Source organism: Lynx canadensis, chromosome D4 (genome assembly GCF_007474595.2).
Source record: "Lynx canadensis isolate LIC74 chromosome D4, mLynCan4.pri.v2, whole genome shotgun sequence".
Taxonomy (NCBI): domain Eukaryota; kingdom Metazoa; phylum Chordata; class Mammalia; order Carnivora; family Felidae; genus Lynx; species Lynx canadensis.
This window is the reverse complement of record NC_044315.2, coordinates 18,775,828-18,796,524: the sequence shown is the minus strand read 5'-3', so window position 1 is coordinate 18,796,524 and position 20,697 is coordinate 18,775,828. Positions and strand designations below refer to the sequence as shown.

Here is a 20,697-nt window from a genome sequence, read left to right as displayed (position 1 = left end):
GCTCAGTGCATCCCACTCTTGATTTCGGCTCAGATCATGATCTCACGATTTGTGTGTTCGAGCTCATAGGGCTCTGGGTTGACCGACTGGGATTCTCTGTCTCCTCTCTCTCTCTGCCTCTCCCCCACTCATGCTCACTCTTATTCTCAAAAATAAGTAAACCTTAAAAAAATTTTAAAAAGATCACAAAAATAGCAACATTTATTAGAATCAGGTAATTACCTAGTTTATACACCAAGATTTAAAGACAACATTTTTTAAAAAGTGAATACTGAAGTCCTAAAGACAGGTATGATACAGGAAAAAAATAACCATGAAAAACAGAAAAAGAAATCAAACATCATACGGTGGTATCATATAGAGATTCATTCTAAAGCCTTTATACCCCAGATAGAACACGCAATAGAAAACATAATTTCCATAATGATTACTTACATGAGACCAAAACAAACTTCAATCATAGAGTTTTTTTTTTTAATTAATTAATTTATTTTGAAAGAGAGAGAGGCAGAGAGAGAATGGGAGAAAAAGAATCCCAAGCAGGTTCCACCCTGTCAGCACAGAGCCCAACAAGGGGCTCAAACCCACCAACTGTGAGATCCTGACCTGAGCCAAAATCAATAGTTGGATGCTTAACTGACTAAGCCACTTAGGCATCCTTATATTTAGTATTTTTATTTAGAGTTGGAAGTCAGGTAAAACAAAGACTTAAACCAATTATGTACGAAGAGTTCAATTAACACATATAACAAATCCATGTATGGTATATGTACGTATATTTAATACATTAATATGTATGCTTGAATTAACTGCACTATTCTCATATGAAAATGATATTATATAAATAAAACACTATGCATTTCAGCATTGATAAAAGATACCCAGAAAATTCTGAAAAATCAGGGGAAAAAAATCAAGTGAGGAATTACTGCTCTTCACCTAACACACAGCAAATAACTTCCAAATAGTAAGAAAAAATAAAAAAATCGATTAGTATACTTACCAATATAGAACACAGAAATTTTGTGACAAAAACTACTTCAATGCAACCAACAGTTAAAGTAACTTGAACATCAACCACGTTCATATCTGTGTATGCAGAACCAGCAGTTGCATCCACAAAAGAGACCATTTTGAAGCTGAAAACTTCTTTTCCAGTGATGTAAACGGCCTTAATGAGAGAAAATCCAACTATCAAAATCCACTTTTGAAATGTGTTTTCACTACAAGAGTCAAGCACAAAATAATAAAATATACACACATATTTTGAAAATCTTTCAAGTATTCAAGCCAAGTACAAATAAAACAGTAATTCTAACACCTCTATTGGAAACCACACTGCAAGATTTTTCAATGTGGTGGTGGTAGCTCCCTTTGTGGGCCATGAAACCAACACAGTAGGTCTTCCCAACATTTTTTTTAGTGGGGAAAACAGAAGAAAAATGATCAGATCATACGAACATTCTCATTTAGTGTGTATACTTGGGTACTGAGAGTTGCCCAATGAACATACTCTTTGGTCACTGTAAAATGTATGAAAGACGCTGTACCTCTACAACTTAATGAAAACTACTTCTATTTTAAGTATGTCAACAGGTTTTCCAGATCCTTCAAAAAGTCTCCTCCTATATTTCTCTTCCTAATTTGTTTGTGACGGGTCATCTCAACTGCTGAACAAGACTTACATACAGCAGTTTATTTACTTAAAATTTTTTTTAATGTTTATTTATTTTTGATAGAGAGACAGAGCACAAGTGAGAGAGGGACACACAGAATCCGAAGCAGGCTCCAGGCTCTGAGCCGTCAGCAAAGAGCCTGATGCGGGGCTCGAACTTGTCAACTGCGAGATCATGACCTGAGCCAAAGTCCGATGCTTAACCAACTAAGCTACCCAGGCGCCCCTACATACAGCAGTATGCTCTGCAATACTAGCGAAATCTCAAGCTCTGCAATACTAGCGAAAAATGGTGGAGAAAACAGCGCATGTGAATTGTCAAAAAAATTTTGTAAGCTGGACGTATCACCAACTAAACTTAGTTTAAAGCTTTCCTGACCCTTCTAAATGCTGGAAGGTACAAAGCTGAAGAGCCATCAATAAGCAAATGAATTCCAACATGGTACAAAGAAAACTTCAGGAACCAAAGATATTAAGGACCTCTAAAGGCGGAGGCGCAAGATGAGGCTAAACAAAGTCTACAGGAATTCTGCTTCTGCCCTGAATGTACAATGCTGGGCAGAGGTCCACTCCAAACCTTGGCAACAACAATAGCAGCAGCAGCAGCAAAGACAACAACAAAGAACTAGATGACCTATAAAAATCACAACAGTGCTTAAAACCACTAGAAATCTGAGGCTACAAGCCAACGAAGCAGCCCAAAATGTAAGGATAAAACAGTCCAGAAACAAAATCCCCCATCCTCAGCACAAGATATAGCTGAAAGAATCTGAAGCAGTGGGTATAATGAAGGCAATCATATTAAACAAGAACACTCAAAGCCAATTCAACTCTCCGTTAAATTGACTCAACCTCCATGCTAACTGCCTGGCAGAAAAAAAGATCCATTATCAGACATAAATACTATTCATTTCAGTATCTACTGTTCCATACATGATCTCTTACACTCAATCAATAAGATACACTGCAAAAAGGAAGGAAAAATAAAACCCATCAGGTGACATAGAAATCAAGAGAACCAGGTTTGCTCATAACACAAATATTGGAAATTTCACCCAGTGAATTTTAAGTTCCTATGATTAATATGGTAAATGCTTCTAGTAGAAAAAGTGGAAAATATGCAAGAACAGATGAATATCACCAAAGAAACAGATGAAGAAATGAGAATCTAAGAAAATATTAAAGATTAAAAAAAAAAACAGTAACAGAGATGAAGAATACCTTCAATGGGTTAATAAACAGATTCAAAAGAGCTAAGAATAAAAATCAGTGAACAGTTAAGCTACAAAAATAGCTTAACAGGGGCACCTGGGCAGCTCAGTCAGTTAAAATATCCCACTCTTAATTTGGGCTCAGGTCATGATCTCACAGTTCATGAAATCAAGACCTGTGTTAGGCTCTGCACAAAGCCTGCTTGGGTTTCTCTCTCTACCCCTCTCTGTCCCTTCCCCACACTCTCAAAATAAATAAAGAAACATTAAAAAAAAAAAGCTTAACAGAAATTATCCAAACTAAAACAGGGGAAAAGAAGGGGAAAAAGTTGAACAGATGATTCAAAGGTTGTGAGACAATATCTAACAAGAATCTAGAAAGAATTTTTGGAATCCAAGAGGAGGAAGTACAAGGAGCAGATGAATAAGGGAGAGGAGGGGGAGGACAGAGAGAGAGAGAGAGAGAGAGAGAGAGAGACAAAGGAACTATTTGAAAAGGTAATGAAAAATAATGTAGACATATCCAAGAAGCTCAGAAAACCCCAAAATCAAAACACACTTACATATTCCTAGAAGCACCATACACAAATCCTGAAAGAAGTCAGATAAAAATGAGAAATATGTATAAAGGAGCAAAGATACATTGATGACTTCTCATCAACACCATGTCTAAGAAAGAATGCTGGAGCTACATCTTTAAGAGTTTGAAATGGGGGGGGGGCGGGAACCCTGTCATCACAGAATTCTATACCTAGCAAAAACTTCAAATGGGAAATGAAAATGAAATGAAAGTGGGTTCTTTTCCAGTTCTCATTCCTCCTTGTGCCCCAAAGCTGAGAGAATTCATTACCAACAAACTTGCACTATAAGAAATGAGTAGAAACAAAATAACAAGAAACTTGAAGCTACATGAAGAAATTAATTCCAGAAATGGCTAGAATGAAGATAAAAAGAGCTTAAAAAAAAAAACTGCTCTAAGGAAAATTGACTAAACCAAAATCAGTACGTATGTATTATAGATTTTCAGCATACACAATATCAAAACATATTACAGTAATACCATGAAAGACAATAAATAATTAGGGGTTGATAGTAGTATTGTAAGGTATACTATACATGAAGCAAAAACATTATTGGAAAGTAGACTATGATTGAAATTATGAATCGTAAACCCAAGGGAAACTGTAAAATCAATGACAAACAATCCAAAATCAGGTTAAATGTGAGGAGACAATACAATAAACAGAATAAAACAACTAGAAAACAGAAAACAATTAGAGAGAAAGCAAATTTTAAAGTTTATTATCTGAGAGAGCAGAGGGGAGAGGGGAAGAGAGGGAGAGAAGTCCAAACAGGATCAACGCTGTTAGCTCAATCCCATGACTGTGAGATGATGACCTGAGCTGAAATCAAAAGTCAGACGTTCAACTGACTGAGCCACCTAGGCACCCCAAGCGATAACAAATTTTAAACCAACTATATCATAATTGGATTTTTTTAATGGCCTAAACACAATCTGGAAGTCAGAGATTGTCAGACTGGATAAAAAAGCAAGATTGAAATATACGATGCCTCTAAAACACTCACTTTAAGTATAAAGACATAGACTAAAAGCTAAGACATAGAAAAAGATATACCATGCAAACACTAATCATAGAAATCTGGAATGGCTACATTACTACCAAAGCAAACTTCAAATTAAGGGTAATTACCGGGTTAAAGAGAGATATTACATAACACAAAGGTTCAATTCACCAAGGAAGTATAAAAGCTCTATGTAGAAGATCTCTGAAACAATGAAGCAAAAACTGAGGTAACCGAAAGGAGAAACATACCAAGCCACAGTTGAAACTTCAACAACAGAAAATCAGTAGCCTGTAGAATTCTATCAACCAACCTAGTGCTCTGACATTTGTGGAACATTCAACCCAGCAACACCCAAACATACACATTAATCTCAAGTATACTTGGAACATTCACCAAAGTTGATGTTTTATGGTCCATAAAACAAACACCAACATGCTTAAAAGAACTAAAAAAGTTTTGGCTTAAGAGGGATATTTAAACTGGAAATCAGGAACAATAAGAGATCTGAAAGGAATCTCAAATATTTGGAGGTAAGAGGTGGGGAGTTAGGATGGAGAAGTAGGGGGACAGGGATTTCCCTCATCCCTTAAACACAGCTGTATGGAGGTCAGATCACTTGCAACACCCAGGAAATCTGGGCAGAAAGATTTCCACAGGTGGAGGGGGACAGCCTGGTGGATTCCGGGTGCGTGTGTGTGAATTGGGACAGAGGAAACAGAGGAGGCATACAGGGGAGGGAACCCCTTCTGTGGAGAGATAAAAGGGAAATCCAGAGAGGCTGTGGAATTGTGGTACTGACAGGGTAAAAAATCTCTCTGTGCAACTGTGGTATCGACAAGGTAAAAAAAATCTCTCCAGACCACGGACTGAGGAACAAGAATTACAGAGAGTGCCAGTTTCTATTTTGCAACAGCTTTAGGACTGAAGATCAGAGTTTTCAAAGTGCTTGACTTTCTGCAGACTGAAGCTGCGACGTGCACGTGCCCAGGGTGGGGGTGGGGAGGGGTGGGGAGGCGAAGGGAGCCAGGCCTGGGGCCGCGTAGTGATCTCAGGGGCACACCGGGAGCGACAGTCCCCTTCCTCCAATACTGTGGGAAAAGAGTTTACTGCCTCCCCAAGGGCAAAAGACCCTGTAGGCGCCAGCCAGAGGCCTGCTATCAGCAGGGCGGAGTGGGGCTACACCAGAACAGGGTCCGTAGGGTGCAGGGCCCTCTAAGACATTGGGTTTTGAATCCCAGCTGAGCGCCTCTGGCACTGGAGACTGTGGAGCAGGGCAAGCCCACCTCTGGCGCCACTACGTGAGGGCTGCCTGAGTGGTGTGGCTTGAGACCCCTGTCTGGGGAGGAGAGATTGGGGTGTCGCCATTTTTTCCCCATCACCAACAAGATACGGCTTCAGGGAGCAGCACAGGGGCCCCCAGTGGAGGTGGGACCCGCCTACACCAAACCCTCCCCCTCCGTGCCTGGCAACTGCGATCTACCTAAGCAGAACGGACACTAACCAAACCAGAGGGCCTCTCTTCCAGACCAGCATAGCCATGGGTCTCAGGCACCAACAGACAACTGTTTTGTGGTTTTGTCTGTTTGTTTTTCTTTTCCTTTTTTCTTTTCTTTTCTCTTCTCTTTTCCTTTTGGAATCAGGTTCATAGTTTGAGTTGGTTTTTGGTCAATTCTTATTTTTTATATATATATAATTTTTTGTTTGTTTAATCAGGCATTTTTACTCTTTTCTCTTTATACCTTTTCTAGATCTCCTCCTTTATTTTCCTTTCTCTCTCCTTGAATTAAGCCTTATAGTTTTTTTGATTCTCCGCTTAAGTCTTTTTTTTTCCACCCCTTTCATTTTTCTCTTTATATGGGATCAGACTCCCCCTTCCTTTCCTTTTTTCCAGGGTTACTCCAGCAAACAATTCAAAGCACACCTGGTGGAAGGTCCCAACACTCCACAGATACAAGCAAGGCGGAGCTCTGCAGTGGACTGACCAGTGGGATAGAGCAGCCAAAACGCAATCACAGAGTGCACGCTCCACACTCCAAAAGCACTTCGGAAGGGCCAGGCCCTGGACAGCGTACAATACCTTTTTAATATAGTACTACTTGCAGGTGCAGGACACATAACAAGCTATTAAAACACATAAAAGACAGAAACCTAGCCAAAATGATGACACGGAAGAATTTTCCTCAAAAGGAGATCCAGGAAGAAACGTCAGCCAGAGAATTGCTCCAAACAGATATAAACGATATATCCGAACAAGAATTTAGAATAACAGTCGTTAAGACTAATAGCTGGGCTTGAAAAAAGCACAGAAGACAGCAGAGGCTCTACTGCTGCAGAGATCCAAGACCTAAGAAGTAGTCATGATGAACGAAGAAATGCTATAAATGAGATGCAAAATAAACTAGGTACAGTGACAGCAATTATGGGAGAGAACAGAATAGGTGAAACAGAAGATAAAATTATGGAAAATGATGAAGCTCAACAAAAAGAAGGGAAGGAAATCAAAATGTCTGGAGGTTAAACAACATATTTCTAAATAAACCATGGGTAAAGGAGAAAGTTGCAGGACAAAATAGAAAATATTTTGAATTGAATAAAAATAAACATATCAAAATTTCTAAGATACAACTAAAGCAGTGCTTAATGGAAAATTTATAGCGGTAACTGCCTGCATTAGAAAAATGTCAAATCAGTAACCTAAGTTTCTACCTTAAGAAACTAGGAAAAGAAGAAATTAAATCCAAAGCGAGAAGGAAGAACATTTAAAAAAAAAAAAGTGAGAGAAGACATAAAAAAAATTTAAATAAACACTCAATTGAACCAAAAGCTGATTCTTTGAAAAGAATGGATACATCTCTAGTTAGACTGTTGAAGAGAAAATCAGAAAAGACAAAAATTAAAATCTCATATGCTAAGACAGAATCAGACTAAAAAGGTTATATACTGTAGTATTCCGTTTATTCAACATTCTGGAAATGGCAAAACAGTGACCCTAGGTGCTAGGGTGGGGAGAAGGGATAACTACAAAGGGCAGGAGTAACCTTTGGGAGGTGATAGATATAATCTACTATCCTTAAGATGTTGGAAGTTACATAGCTGTAGGTGTTCAACAAAAATCAAGGAACTATATGCACTAAAAAGGCTAAATTTTACTGAATATAAAGTAAACCTGACTTCAAAAAGAAAAAAAAAATGGGGGGGGGGGAAACCAGTGAAGAATTCTATAAAAGGATTACTGAGGCCTTTTACGACCTCCCAAATGTGCCCAGCAGCTTGCTGCCACAAACCTTTTATAGTTGCTACTTCCTCTACATGGAACGCTCTTTCCACATTGACAACTGATTCAGATTTCACTCTGATGTTCAGAACAGGATTTCCTGATAATCCTAAAATGTTATTAGAATCTATCATATTATCCTACTTTATTGGTTTTCAAAGTACTTATTCTCCCTAACATAATTTTCTATTATTTACTATTTATTATTTACCCCAGGAAACAGACTTTGCATCTTTTGCTGACCATAATATTCCAAATATTATTAATAAAAATACAGAATATCTTCCACAAGTCACCTGAGTGACTATTCCCCTAAAGCCCAAGAGAAGAAAAGAATTTTGTTTAAGACAGAGTTTAGAGTAGAGAGGATATGGCATAAGACACACCAGGTGCAGAAAAGGGGTAAATAAAACTAAAAAATGGGTATTTTGGGGCGCCTGGGTGGCGCAGTCGGTTAGGCGTCCGACTTCAGCCAGGTCACGATCTCGCGGTCCGTGAGTTCGAGCCCCGCGTCAGGCTCTGGGCTCATGGCTCAGAGCCTGGAGCCTGTTTCCGATTCTGTGTCTCCCTCTCTCTCTGCCCCTCCCCCGTTCATGCTCTGTCTCTCTCTGTCCCAAAAATAAATAAACATTAAAAAAAAAAAAAAATTTAAAAAATGGGTATTTTAAGCAAAAATCTGTAAACTGAAAAGGTCCCCAACATTCTTCAACCATTCTGGCTCCCAGAATTTAGACTGTTAGGCTTGTACTTACAGTACTTTTCTCAAAGGAAACGGATGTAAGAGGAAAAAAAGCCTTCACTCTCAATTTTTGAGGCGATAAAATTACTCTATCAGTGCCTCATCCACTCTTATTTCTATCTGTCTAAATCCAACTATTAGAAATACTTATGTACCTACCATTCATAATAAGCAATAATAATAATTAATAATTAAGAGGATAATTCTTGTAAACATTCACTTTTGAAACATTCTTCTATAAAGAAGACATAAGAAATTTACAGTGAGATCTTATTTCATAAGAAAGTCAGATCAGCTAGAATCCCTTTCAGATTCTACGTTAGTTATGATACACAAAATTAACGGTCATCTATACAACGGTTCTCTGGTAAACAGAGGATGATGCTCCAGGACAGATTCAAAGAGTCTGAGAACTCCAGGTATCCTTCACCCAACTGCCCAAAAAGCTAAGAAGCTAAATACATTATTATACCCAAAACCCACTCAGGGCACAATAATTAGGAAGCTCTGATCTGAGGCAAATAGTTGTCCCTCTGCTTCTTAAACATGTGGAGATTTACTGAACCAAGGCAGTTTATTTAAAAATCATGTACGGCACGGGTCGCCTGGGTGGCTCAGATGGTTAAGCGCTGGATTTGAGGTCAGGTCATGATCTCATGGTTCATGGGTTCGAGCCCCACATTGGGCTGTTAACAGCTCAGAACCTGGAGCCTGTTTCAGATTCTGTGTCTTCCTCTCTTTCTGCCCCTCCCCCACTCACACACACTCGCTCTCTCTCTCTCTCTCTTAAAAATAAACATTAAAACATTTTTTTAAAAAATTAGAAGTAAAATAAAAATCCTGTACACTAGAATCAAAGTGAAAGAATAGCAAGGGGAAATGGGGTGGGGCAAGAAGAAAGAAAGAAACTTTTCAGTTTGTAGCTTACGTTGAATTTTTAACCTCACAGATGCATTAGTTATAAAATTAAAAAGAAAAAAGTAAATAACTTGGATTATATTATAAGTTTCATTACTAATTATTTGTATGACTTTCAGGAGATGCCTTTATTTATGTGAGCTGTACTTTCTACACAGGGCAAATAAAACCAATAATCTTAAATGTGTTAGTACTTTGTTTTTTGGTTTTTGTTTTTTTTTTTTAATAAAAGCAAAAGTAATACATTAAACCATGGCTTCTAGAAGATTTCTTGTTCCTTATTACTATGGACCACGCACCTTTGATGCTCTGGCACTCTTGTTATTTCACGCTAGCAAGCCATAATAAGGAAATATAAAGAGTAAGGATTTTCATTTAACATAAAAATCAGGTCATCGCTGTATCTCATTGGTATTATTGCCACATTTTCCTTTCACACTCCAGACTCCGACTTCCTGACTCAAGAAGTAACTCAGCCTTTTCTGACCCTACTACTTGATGTTCTCTTCACTCCCTTAAATACACCATCCTACCTATATGCTCCACTGTTCAACAATTACCTGTCCAACTCGACAATGGTATCTGGTCCAAGAACTTTACCATCTCACACCCAGTACTAACACCTATCCCTTCAACCACTAGCCATCGGGTTCAAAGGACTCTGTTAACATTGTGAACAGCTATACTATAGTAAGCACCCATGAAAATAAACTTAAATAATTTCATCTGCTCAGTCTGACTTCATATCCACTGCTGTTGAAATCTGAAATGCATCACAAGATTCACAGTATTTGAAGAGAAGAGCAAAAAGAAAAAAAAAATTGTAAAGGCATTTACTAATTGCCCTCCCCCAGTCTCCAAATATGTTTCAGAGTATTATATAAACTTCTTTATGAGATACTTAATCCTCATTTTACAAATAAAAAGAATCTGAGATTAGGTCACACAACCACTAGGGAACAGAGCTAAAATACAAACCCAATTAGGCCTAACTCCAAAACCTGTCAACTTAATAAGCCACACTGCTAAAATGCTGACAACTAATTTATACCTATGACCAACCTTAAAGGACACTCGTATTTAATGATGTACTGTTATTTAAGAGAAACAAGTCCATACCTTTTTGTATAAAGCTGTTTTATCAGAATCCAAGACAATTATATTCCTTAGCTTTGCATTTATTTCAGTGGCTGAAGTCCTCATTATTATCTCAGAATCAAGCCCTAAGGGAATAAAAGGAGGAATGAATGGCTTTTCATTTCATAGTCCTCATTTTTTTTTCTGAAATTTTATTACCTTCAATCTTAATTTCAGAAATGTTACGTTTCTGATCTTGAATAAAGATCTGTAAACAAGATAATTCTGCCAAAATCTGCAAGGTAATAATATCTTCGTTCTTGGGTAGTTTTAAAGCTGCAAAAAAAAAAAATTATAAAACATAAGGAAAAACTTTCAGTAGTTACCTCACTACCCTTATAAAGTAATTGAAGTATAAGATAAATTAATAATACTAGAGGAAAACCTGATTTTCCATTCAATTGAAATTAAGATATTCCCTACTAAATTAGGAATTCTAAAAAAACAATTAAGTCTAATGAAAACAAAGCCAAACAAATCAGACACAACCAAAAACTATTCCTAGATGAGACTAACAATTTAGTTTCATCCTGGATGACACGAAAAAAAACTGTAGTTGCAAAATCATGAATCATTTGAGACACAATGATTATGAGGTGGTATTTATCATGGTCAAACCTGCAACTTTTCATTGCTTAAAAAATATGTGCTTAAAAAATACAGTCTGATAGGATTAAAATTTTCTTAGTTCTAAATTTCTAATCCAAAATTATGATATTAAATGCATGAATTTTAATTCAAATACTACTACTATATGATATTTGACTAAAAAGAGTGACATGATAAATAAAAACCGCATTTTCTTCACTGGTAAATACTTTCTTTTGCTGTTATTTTCCAAAATTTACCTGGTACATAATAATCTTTCTAGATGCTAATTTAAGCAACAGAATTCTGGAGCCAATATTATATATAAGAAAACAAAGAAAAAGCTAAAATTTATTGATCTACATGGTAAAAAACCTTGAAGCTGAATTTCAAACGTACACATTTTTTTAATGACCTCTCCTTTGTCTTCAGTCTCCGCAACAGACACAGAGGCTCGTTTTTCTTCTAGTTGTGGGAGTACGTTATTAAAGTAGTTTATTGTATTCAGAAGTGCTTCAGTATGTAAATGAATATCCAAAGAGGAAAAATTCACCTAAAGAACAAAGCTGATTTTAGTAACAGGTCAATAAATATCTGTTTGTTGCTCAGTATAAGGCACTATAATTTGTGGTAATAAGAATAAAATTCATGGGGCACCTGGATGGCTCAGTTGGTTAAGCTTTCAACTTTGACTTGGTTTCTGATCTCGCAGTTCATGAGTTCGAGAGTGGCATCGGGCTTTGCGCTGACAGCTCAGAGCCTGGAACCTACTTTCTGTTCTGCGTTTCCTTTGCTCTCTGCCCCTCCCCCACTAGTGTCTGCGCACATGCGCGCACTCTCTCTCTCTCTCTCTCTCTCAAAAATATTAAATATATCTAAAAAAGGAATAAAATTCATAATATTCCATTTTTATCCTCAAGGATTATACAGTTCTAGTTATAAAACAATTTCCATAATATAGTTACTTAGAAATACAGTATCTAATTAAAAAATAAATTATTTTCATTCATACCTTAATTAGTTGCACAACATTGTTGTAAGTACTTTTCAAATTAGGTAGATTCTTTTCTGCCTAACCAAAGAGAAAAAAGCAAATCCATTAGTATCTTATGAAGTCATATGTACATACAATTGTAACTAAGGTTCTTCCTAATTCTTTCCCTTTGTGAAAAAATTTGTGATAGAATTGTCTACCAAGTATCCAAATACTGTGCATGATATCTTTAGATCTGTAATGCTTTTGTCAAAAAAAGGCTATTTAACAATGCATAAACACCACCACAAACCCTAAAATATCTCCATCAATAGTAAAAAAAAGTCTTAAAAGTGGTAAAATACTCTATCAGCATTGTTATTATAAAGTAATTATTAAATTAATGTGGCACTTACATAAAAATAGGTCAATGAAAACGCGGAATAAATCTTAAGTAGACCACAGTACATATAAAAACTTAATAAATGAAGAAATCAAATGAAAGCCTCATCTCATATTGTATACCATATTAAATTCCATCAAGATTAAAAAGTTTGTTTTTGTTTTGTTTCGTGTTTTTGGTTATCTGATGGAGGGAAAAACAATCAAACTTCATGTCATTTCTACTTAGAACACAGGCCTGTTATTTTTCTATACGAAATGTTTAGAAACTAAAGGATGACAAAACAAGAAAAGCTTAAAGTTGTAGGAATTTTAGAAATCACGTTATAATGAAGATTAAACGAAACCTACCTAAATTTACAAAACTTGATTACAACATTTCAGAAGCACACTCACCACAGCAAGCACACAAATGGAAGTGCTTACCTTCACATACTCCAGTGTCAGCAGATCTTCCATCGTATTATCCAGCGTTGTAATCAAATAAACTGGTTTCTTGTTTTCATCTAAAAATAATGTTTTAAATTACTCTTTCACAGAAAAAACTTACGGAAAGTCTACAGCAGCAACATTAATAAAATAGAACTGGAAAAGAAGAATTTCCTGTGGCAGTTCTGAGCCTTCAATTCTGTCTTACCCAAGTCAGATCCCTCTTCCTTTATTTTAAACTCTAAAGCTGTAGTTTCTCCCAATTTCCTTCCCTTCTCTTATGGCACAAGGTTCAACAATCTTACCCTTTTAAACCCAGATAGGAGGTCAGGTAAGAAGTAGCAATCAGTAAAAGAAAAAACAGAGTTATTAGGACCAATGAAAGGACATGAAGAGAACTGCAGCCCTGAGTCACAGAAAAACCTAGAAAGAAAATGACAAGACTCCCTGGAAACCTATTGTCTTTAAGAAGACAGATCAGGTATGTGATGAGAAACTAAGTTCTTCTGTGTATTAGTTTAGATTAGAATAAATCCCCTGTAGTTAGTCTTCACTAGTTGTATTCTGGCTTCTGATTAAAACTTTGGAAAGTTAAGTGGGAAAGCTGCCGTAGAGAACAGTATTTTGTATAAAGGCTATAAACTATCATCACCAAATTACTATGACTACTAGAAATTACCATCTAGATACTGGAAGAAAGAACTACAAATTAATCGTAAGACTTTTGAGGGAAAAAAATAACATATTCCACAGACTCTTCCAGATTTAAAAGCTTATTAGCTATTAAGCCAACCTCCTACTGCACATGCTACTCACATTTCAATCTTTAAAAAGGTCCCAATTTTTCTCACACATTTATCCACAGAACTATTTACTGATCATTTATGAGAAACTGTGCTATTCACTTCTTCCCCCCCAACTAAAAAAAAAAAAATTATAGAAATAGATGTAGTGACAACTGTGTATCAGTACCCCTGTGTGCTGGGGGGGGGGGGTTTCTTATCCTGTGCTTTTAGAAAAACAAAAAATCAACAGAATAATTTACAACTGCTAGAATACTTCTGGATTACTGGACAACACTAAGGAAACTGGTTCACTTTTCTTTCCAATCACGAGAGCAAACTGTTTCTTGATGTAAAAAAGCCTAATAAGGTAAAACTCTGTATCTGCTAGGTATGATGGTTTTCTCAGCACAAGATAATCATAATAAAATCTACCACACTCGAGTTCTCAAGGGCTACAGAACAAGTGTAGAATAGGCAACTATAATGTATGAGTAAATCACATTCAGTGATTAACGTTTCAGGCTGCCAATACTTTATTTGCTTTCTCAAATACAAAGATCACATTCAATCCAGGGCTCGACAAAGGGGAGGGTAGTTTTCATGACAGTAGCTAACTGACAGCTTTGCCTGGGAGTAAGTTCCTAGAGATGATGACCTTAAATCCTTGATACGTATACAAGCATATCTTCTGGCTTTCTTAATTCCCATAGATAGATCTTGGGATCTATCAGATTTTAGGACTGATTCTTAGAACATTAGATTCTAGGACAGCCAAAGTATCAAATACTTACTTTTATACACATGTAAGCAGAATACATTTTTTTAGAAGTGAGTTCTATACCTGTTCTGGGGCTTGAACTCACAACCCTGAGATCAAAAGTCACATGCTTGGGGTGCCTGACAGGTTAAGTTGGTTAAGCATCCAACTTCGGCTCAGATCATGATCTCGTGGGTTTGTGAGGTTGAGTCTTGCATTGGGCTCTGCACCGTCAGTGTGGAGGATTCTCTCTCTCTCTCTCTCTCTCTCTGCTCCTCCCCCCACTTATGCACACACACTCTCTCAAAATAAACTTAAAAAGTCACATGCTCTACCAACTGAGCCAGCCAGATGCCCCAGATTTATATGGTCTCAAAAATAAATGTAAAGCTCTACTACTTTTAATTACAAAAATTTTAAGCCAACTTGTACTAATAATCAGTTTGGACATCAACGGTCTAAATACATCAATTAAAAGATGCAGGTTACCACAGTGGACCAAACAAACAAGACCCAGCTATATATTGTCCATAAGAAATAACACTGTAAATAAAAGACACATACAGATTTAAAGTAAATGGATGAGGAAACCATAGCATGTAAATACTGATAAAAAGAAAAAAGGGATAGCTATGTTAATTTTCAGACAGAGCAGACTCCAAAGCAAGAAAAGTTATCAGGGAAAATGAAAGTTATTATATAATGATAAAGGGGTCAATTCTCCACGAATACATAACAATCCTTAAGCTGTATGCATCTTAACAACAAAGCATCAAAATATGTGAGGCAAAACACTGATAATACTGAAAGGAGAAACAGATGAGCCCACTATCACAGTTAAGACTTCAACATTCCCCTATCAGAAATGGACAGATCCAGCAGACAAAAAAACCAGTAGGGACATAGTTGAAATCAGTAGTAGTACTATCAATCAACTGGACACAATGGATATCTATAGATTACTTCCTCCATTACTTGCAGAATACACCTTCTTAAGCTCCCACAGACTGATCAGCAACATAGACAACATTCTGGGCCATAAAACACACCTTCCTAAATTCAAAAGATAAATAAAATAAAAACCACACAGTGTCTGCACTCAAACCACAATGGAATTCAATTACAAATCAAATAATATATTTGGGGAATTCCAAAATATTTGGAGAATCAGCAACACTTCTCGTAACACATGAGTAAAAGAAGAAATCTCAAATTGAAAACATTAGAAACTGGGTATGAAAACACACCTCATCAAAATTTGGGACTAATAGTAAAAGTACTGCTTACAGGGAAATGTAACATTGAATGCATATGTTAGAAGATATAAAATCAATAACCTAAGCTTCCACCTTAGGAACGTAGAAAAAGAAGATCAATTGATGTAAGCAAAAGGAAAGAAATAAAAATTAGATCAAAATCAATGAAACTGAAAATAAAAAAGCTTTAGAAAAATTGAAGAAACCATAAAAGATTCTTTGAAAAGATCAATAAAATTTATAAGCCTCTAGCCAGGCTAACTAAGAAACAAAGAGGACACAGATTACTAGTATCAGAGGTAAAAGAGGAGAAATTATGGTGTCATGAACTTAAAAGGATAATTAAAAAATACTATACACAACTCTGCCCACAAAAGTAGTAACTTAATGAAATGTACCAATTCCTTGAAAAATATAACCTGCCAAACTCACACAAGAATCCACAGACAACCTGAATAGGTTCATATCTATTAAAGAAATCAAGTCAATAATGAATAACTTAAAAAAGAAACCATCATACCTAGAAGGGTTCACTGGTGAATTCTAATAAACATTTGAGGGAAAAATTGTAACAATTCTTTACAATCCCTTTCAGAGGATACAAACAGAAAGAAAGCTTGCTAACTCATTCTATGAAATCAGAATTACCCTAATACCAAAACCTTACAACAAAGGCAGTAGAAAAAAGAAGAAAAAAAAAAAAGAAAGAAAGAAAAGAAGGAAAACTACAGACTAGTAACTCTCTTTAAAATGTATACAAAACTGGAGAGTGTTATGCTAAGTGAAATAAGTCATACAGAGAAGGACAGATTCCATATGTTTTCACTCCTATGTGGATCCTGAAAAACTTAACATAAGACCATGGGGGAGGGGAAGGAAAAAAAAAATGGTTAGAGAGGGAGGGAGCCAAAACAGAAGACTCCTAAAAACCGAGAACAAACTGAGGGTTTATGGAGGGTGGGAGGGAGGGGTGGGTGAGTGATGGGTATTAAGGAGGGCACCTGTTGGGATGAGCACTGTTGGGGTGTTATATGGAAACCAATTTGACAATAAATTTCATATTAAAAAAAAATGAATACAAAAATCTTCAACAAAGTACAGTATTAGCAAATTGAATCCAACAAAGTGTAAAAAAACAATATGCACCATGACCAAGTAAAGTTTATCCCAAACTTCAAGGCTAGCTCAACACTGGAAAATCAACTGATGTAATCACATCAACAGGCTTCACAAGAAAAATTACATGATCATATAAACAGAAGCAGAAAAAGCATATGACCATATCCAATAAACATTCATGATAAAAACCCTCAGTAAACTAGAAATAAGGAACTTCCTAACTTAAGAATATCTTCTAAAAACCTACAGCTAACTCCATGCTTAATTGTGAGAAACTCAAGGTTTTCACAGTAAGGAACAAGGTAAGAGGTCCTTCCCTTTTTACTGATGTCAACATCATACTGTTAAGTGTCAGAAAATGCAGTAAAAGAAGAAATAAAAGGTATTTTCTTTTATTTCTGGGAAGGAAGGCATAAAACTGTCTTTGTTCACAAATGACATGACCATCTATGTAAAACTTTTGTAAGAATCAACATCAAAAAAACCCTCCTGGAACTAATAAGCCATTAGAGCAAAGTTGTAGGATACAAGGTTAATATACAAGTCAAAAGCTTTCCTATGTACGAAAACTGGATAACTAGAATTTGACATTAAAAACATAACACCAAAAACAAACAGTACCATTACATTAGTCTTTTCAACAAATGTTGATTGGAACAAATGGACATCAACAGGAAAAGAAAATCTAGACATAGAGATTATACCCTTCACAAAAATCAACTCAAAAAGGACCACAAATCTAAATGTAAAATGAAGAACTATAAAACTTCAAGAAGGGAGCATAGGAGAATATTTAGATACCCTTCATTTTGGCAATGACTTTTTAGATACAACATCCAAGGCATGATGCATGGGGAGAAAAAAAAAAAAAACCTCATAAAGGACTTCATTAAAACATTCTGTTCTGCTAAGGACAATGTCAGTAAAATGAAAAAAACTAGCCATAGATGAGGAGAAAATATTTGCAAAAGATACATGATAAGGGACTGTTATCCAAAATATATAAGTAACCCTTAAAATTAATCAAGAAAAAACAAACACCATTAAAACAACAGACCAAAGGGGCGCCTGGGTGGCTCGGTCAGTTAAGCGTCTGACTTCGGCTCAGGGCATGATCTCACGGTCCATGGGTTCGAGCCCCACGGCGGGCTCTGTGCTGACTGCTCAGAGCCTGGAGCCTCTTTCAGATTCTGTGTCTCCCTCTCTCTGTCACCCTCCCCCGTTCATGCTCTGTCTCTCTCTGTCTCAAAAATAAATAAACGATATAAATATTTTTTTAAATAAAAAAAAAACAATAGACCAAAGACCTTAAGAGATACCTCACCAAAGAAGACACACAGAAGCAAAATCAACATAGGAAAAGATGCTCTACACATGTCTTTAAGGACCTGTAAAACAAAAACAAATATGGGCGCCTGGTTGGCTCAAACATCTGACTTCCACTTTGGCTCAGGCCATGATCTCATGGTTTGTGGGGGTTTGAGCCCTGCAATGGGCTGTGCTGACAACTCAGAGCCTGGAGCCTGCTTCGGATTCTGTGTCTCCCTTGCTCTTTGCCCCTCCCCCACTTGTGCTCTGTCTCTCTCTCTCTCAAAATTAAAATGTAAAAAAAAATTTTTTTAAACAAACAAAAAAACCACTGAGCTGCCCATTTCATACCTTACTGGAATGCTCAAAATCAAAGAGAGTAACACCAGGTGAAGATATGAAGCAACAGGAGCTCTCATTCTTTGCAGATGAGAATGCTAAATGGTATAAGTCACTTTGGAAGAGAGCTGTAGTGTTTCTCACAAAACATACTCTTAAACCATATGACCCAACAATTGTGTTCCGTGGTATTTATCTAGAGCAGTTGAAAACTTATGCCCACACAAAAATCTTCATACAGATGTTTATTGCACCTTTATTCAGAACTCTAAAAACTTATGTGTGAACCAAGATGTCCTTTATTAAGTGAATGGAAAAATAAACTGTGGTACATCATACAATGGAACATTATTCAGCACTGAAAAGAAGTGAGCTATCAAGTAATGAAAGGTTATGGAAATAGTAACTTAAATACATATTACTAACTGAAAAAAAAGTCAGTCTGAAAAGCAAAATCCAGTATGATCCCAGGGATGTGACATTTGGGGAAAAGGATAAAATATGGAACCAGTTAAAAGCTTGGTGGTTGCCAGGAGAAGGGGGAGGACAGAAAAGGATGAATAGGTGGAACACAGAGGCTTTTTAGAGTAGTGGAACTGCGTATGATAATATAATGTGGATACATGTCGTTATATATGTGTCCAAAACCCTCAGAATGCACAGCACCAAGTTGAACCCTGATATAAACTATGGACTTTGTACTACATCAATGTAAGTTCATCAACTGCAACAAATTCCTCTGGTGGGGGATGTTTATAATGGGAGAGGTTTAGCATGTGAAAAGTACCTGAGGAAATCCATATGCCATCTGCTGACTGTACTGTGATTCAAAAACCGCTCTAAAAATAGTCTATTAAAATTTACTGTAATTTCTACTCATATGATGTTCTTCTGCTACAAAGAAGTTTTACAAAATTAAAATTAACCTACTAAATTTTTTTTTAGTTGAAACAAAAAATTTTTTGAGAGAGAGAGAGAGAGAGTGTGTGTGTGTGTGTGTGAGCGAGGGAAAGGGGCAGCGGGAGACAGAGAATCTTAAGCAGGCTCCATGATCGGCATAGAGCCCAATGTGGGGCTCAATCCCACAATCCTGGGATCATGATCTGAGCCAAAATCAAGAGTTGGACACTCAACTGACTGAGCCACCCTGGCACCCCAATCATTTCTCTTTCATAAACGGGGTATAATTCACATAGAACAATGCATTAGTCTCAGGTATAAAATATAATGATTCAATATCTGTAAGTCTAGTTAACATCTGTCCTCATACGTAATTACAATTTTTTTCTTGTAATGAGGACTTTCAAGATTATCTTAGCAGCTCTCAAATAGGCAATTAGGTATTGTTAACTATAGCCACTATGCTATACTTTGCATCCTACTGATTTTCTAACTACAAGTTTACATCTTTTGGACCCCCTTCACCCATGCCAACTACCACACCACCCCACCCCCACCTATGACAACCACTAATCTGTTCTATGTACCTATCAACTTGGATTGTTTGTAAAGATTCCACATATAAGTGAGATCAGATGGTATTTGTCTTTCTCGGACTTATTTCACTTAGCATAAGGCCCTCAAGGTCCATCCATGTTGTCACAAATGGCAAGATTTCGTTCCTTTTTACAGCTGAATAGAATTTCATTGTGTATCTATGTATGTATGTAAATAGGATATCTTCTTTATGCACTCATTCATTGATTGAACTTAGGCTGTTTCCATACCTTGGCTATTGTACATAGGGCTGCAGTGAACATCGGGTACCTTTCTCTTTTTGAGTTAGTGTTTTCATTTTCTTTGGGTAAATACTCAGAAGTGGAATTGCGAAATCATATGATACTCTATTTTAGATTTTTTGAGGAATGTACATGTGATCTTCCATAATGTCTGCACTAATTGGTAGTGCACAAGGATTTACTTTTCTCCACATCCTTGTCAACACTTGTTATTTCTTGGGGTTTTTTTGATAGCAGCCATACTGACAGGTGTGACGTCATATCTCACTGTGGTTTTACGGTGCATTTCCCTGACAATCAGCAATATTCAGTATCTTTTCATGTACCTGTTAACCATCTGTATGTCTTCTTTGAGAAAAATGTTTTTGAGATCCTCTGTCCATTTTTTTTTTTTTTAAATTTTTTTTTTCAACGTTTATTTATTTTTGGGACAGAGAGAGACAGAGCATGAACGGGGGAGG

The 20,697-nt window shown here is 36.5% G+C and overlaps 1 protein-coding gene across 1 annotated transcript in view; it reads right to left on the bottom strand.

Moving 5' to 3' along the window:
• VPS13A (vacuolar protein sorting 13 homolog A) overlaps positions 1-20,697 on the bottom strand; it is a 255,636-nt gene that overhangs the window by 128,492 nt on the left and 106,447 nt on the right. The window contains 6 exon segments of the mRNA XM_030292769.1: positions 1,004-1,171; positions 10,524-10,627; positions 10,701-10,817; positions 11,529-11,682; positions 12,142-12,201; positions 12,931-13,010. Of these exon segments, the coding sequence (XP_030148629.1) occupies positions 1,004-1,171; positions 10,524-10,627; positions 10,701-10,817; positions 11,529-11,682; positions 12,142-12,201; positions 12,931-13,010 (683 nt within the window).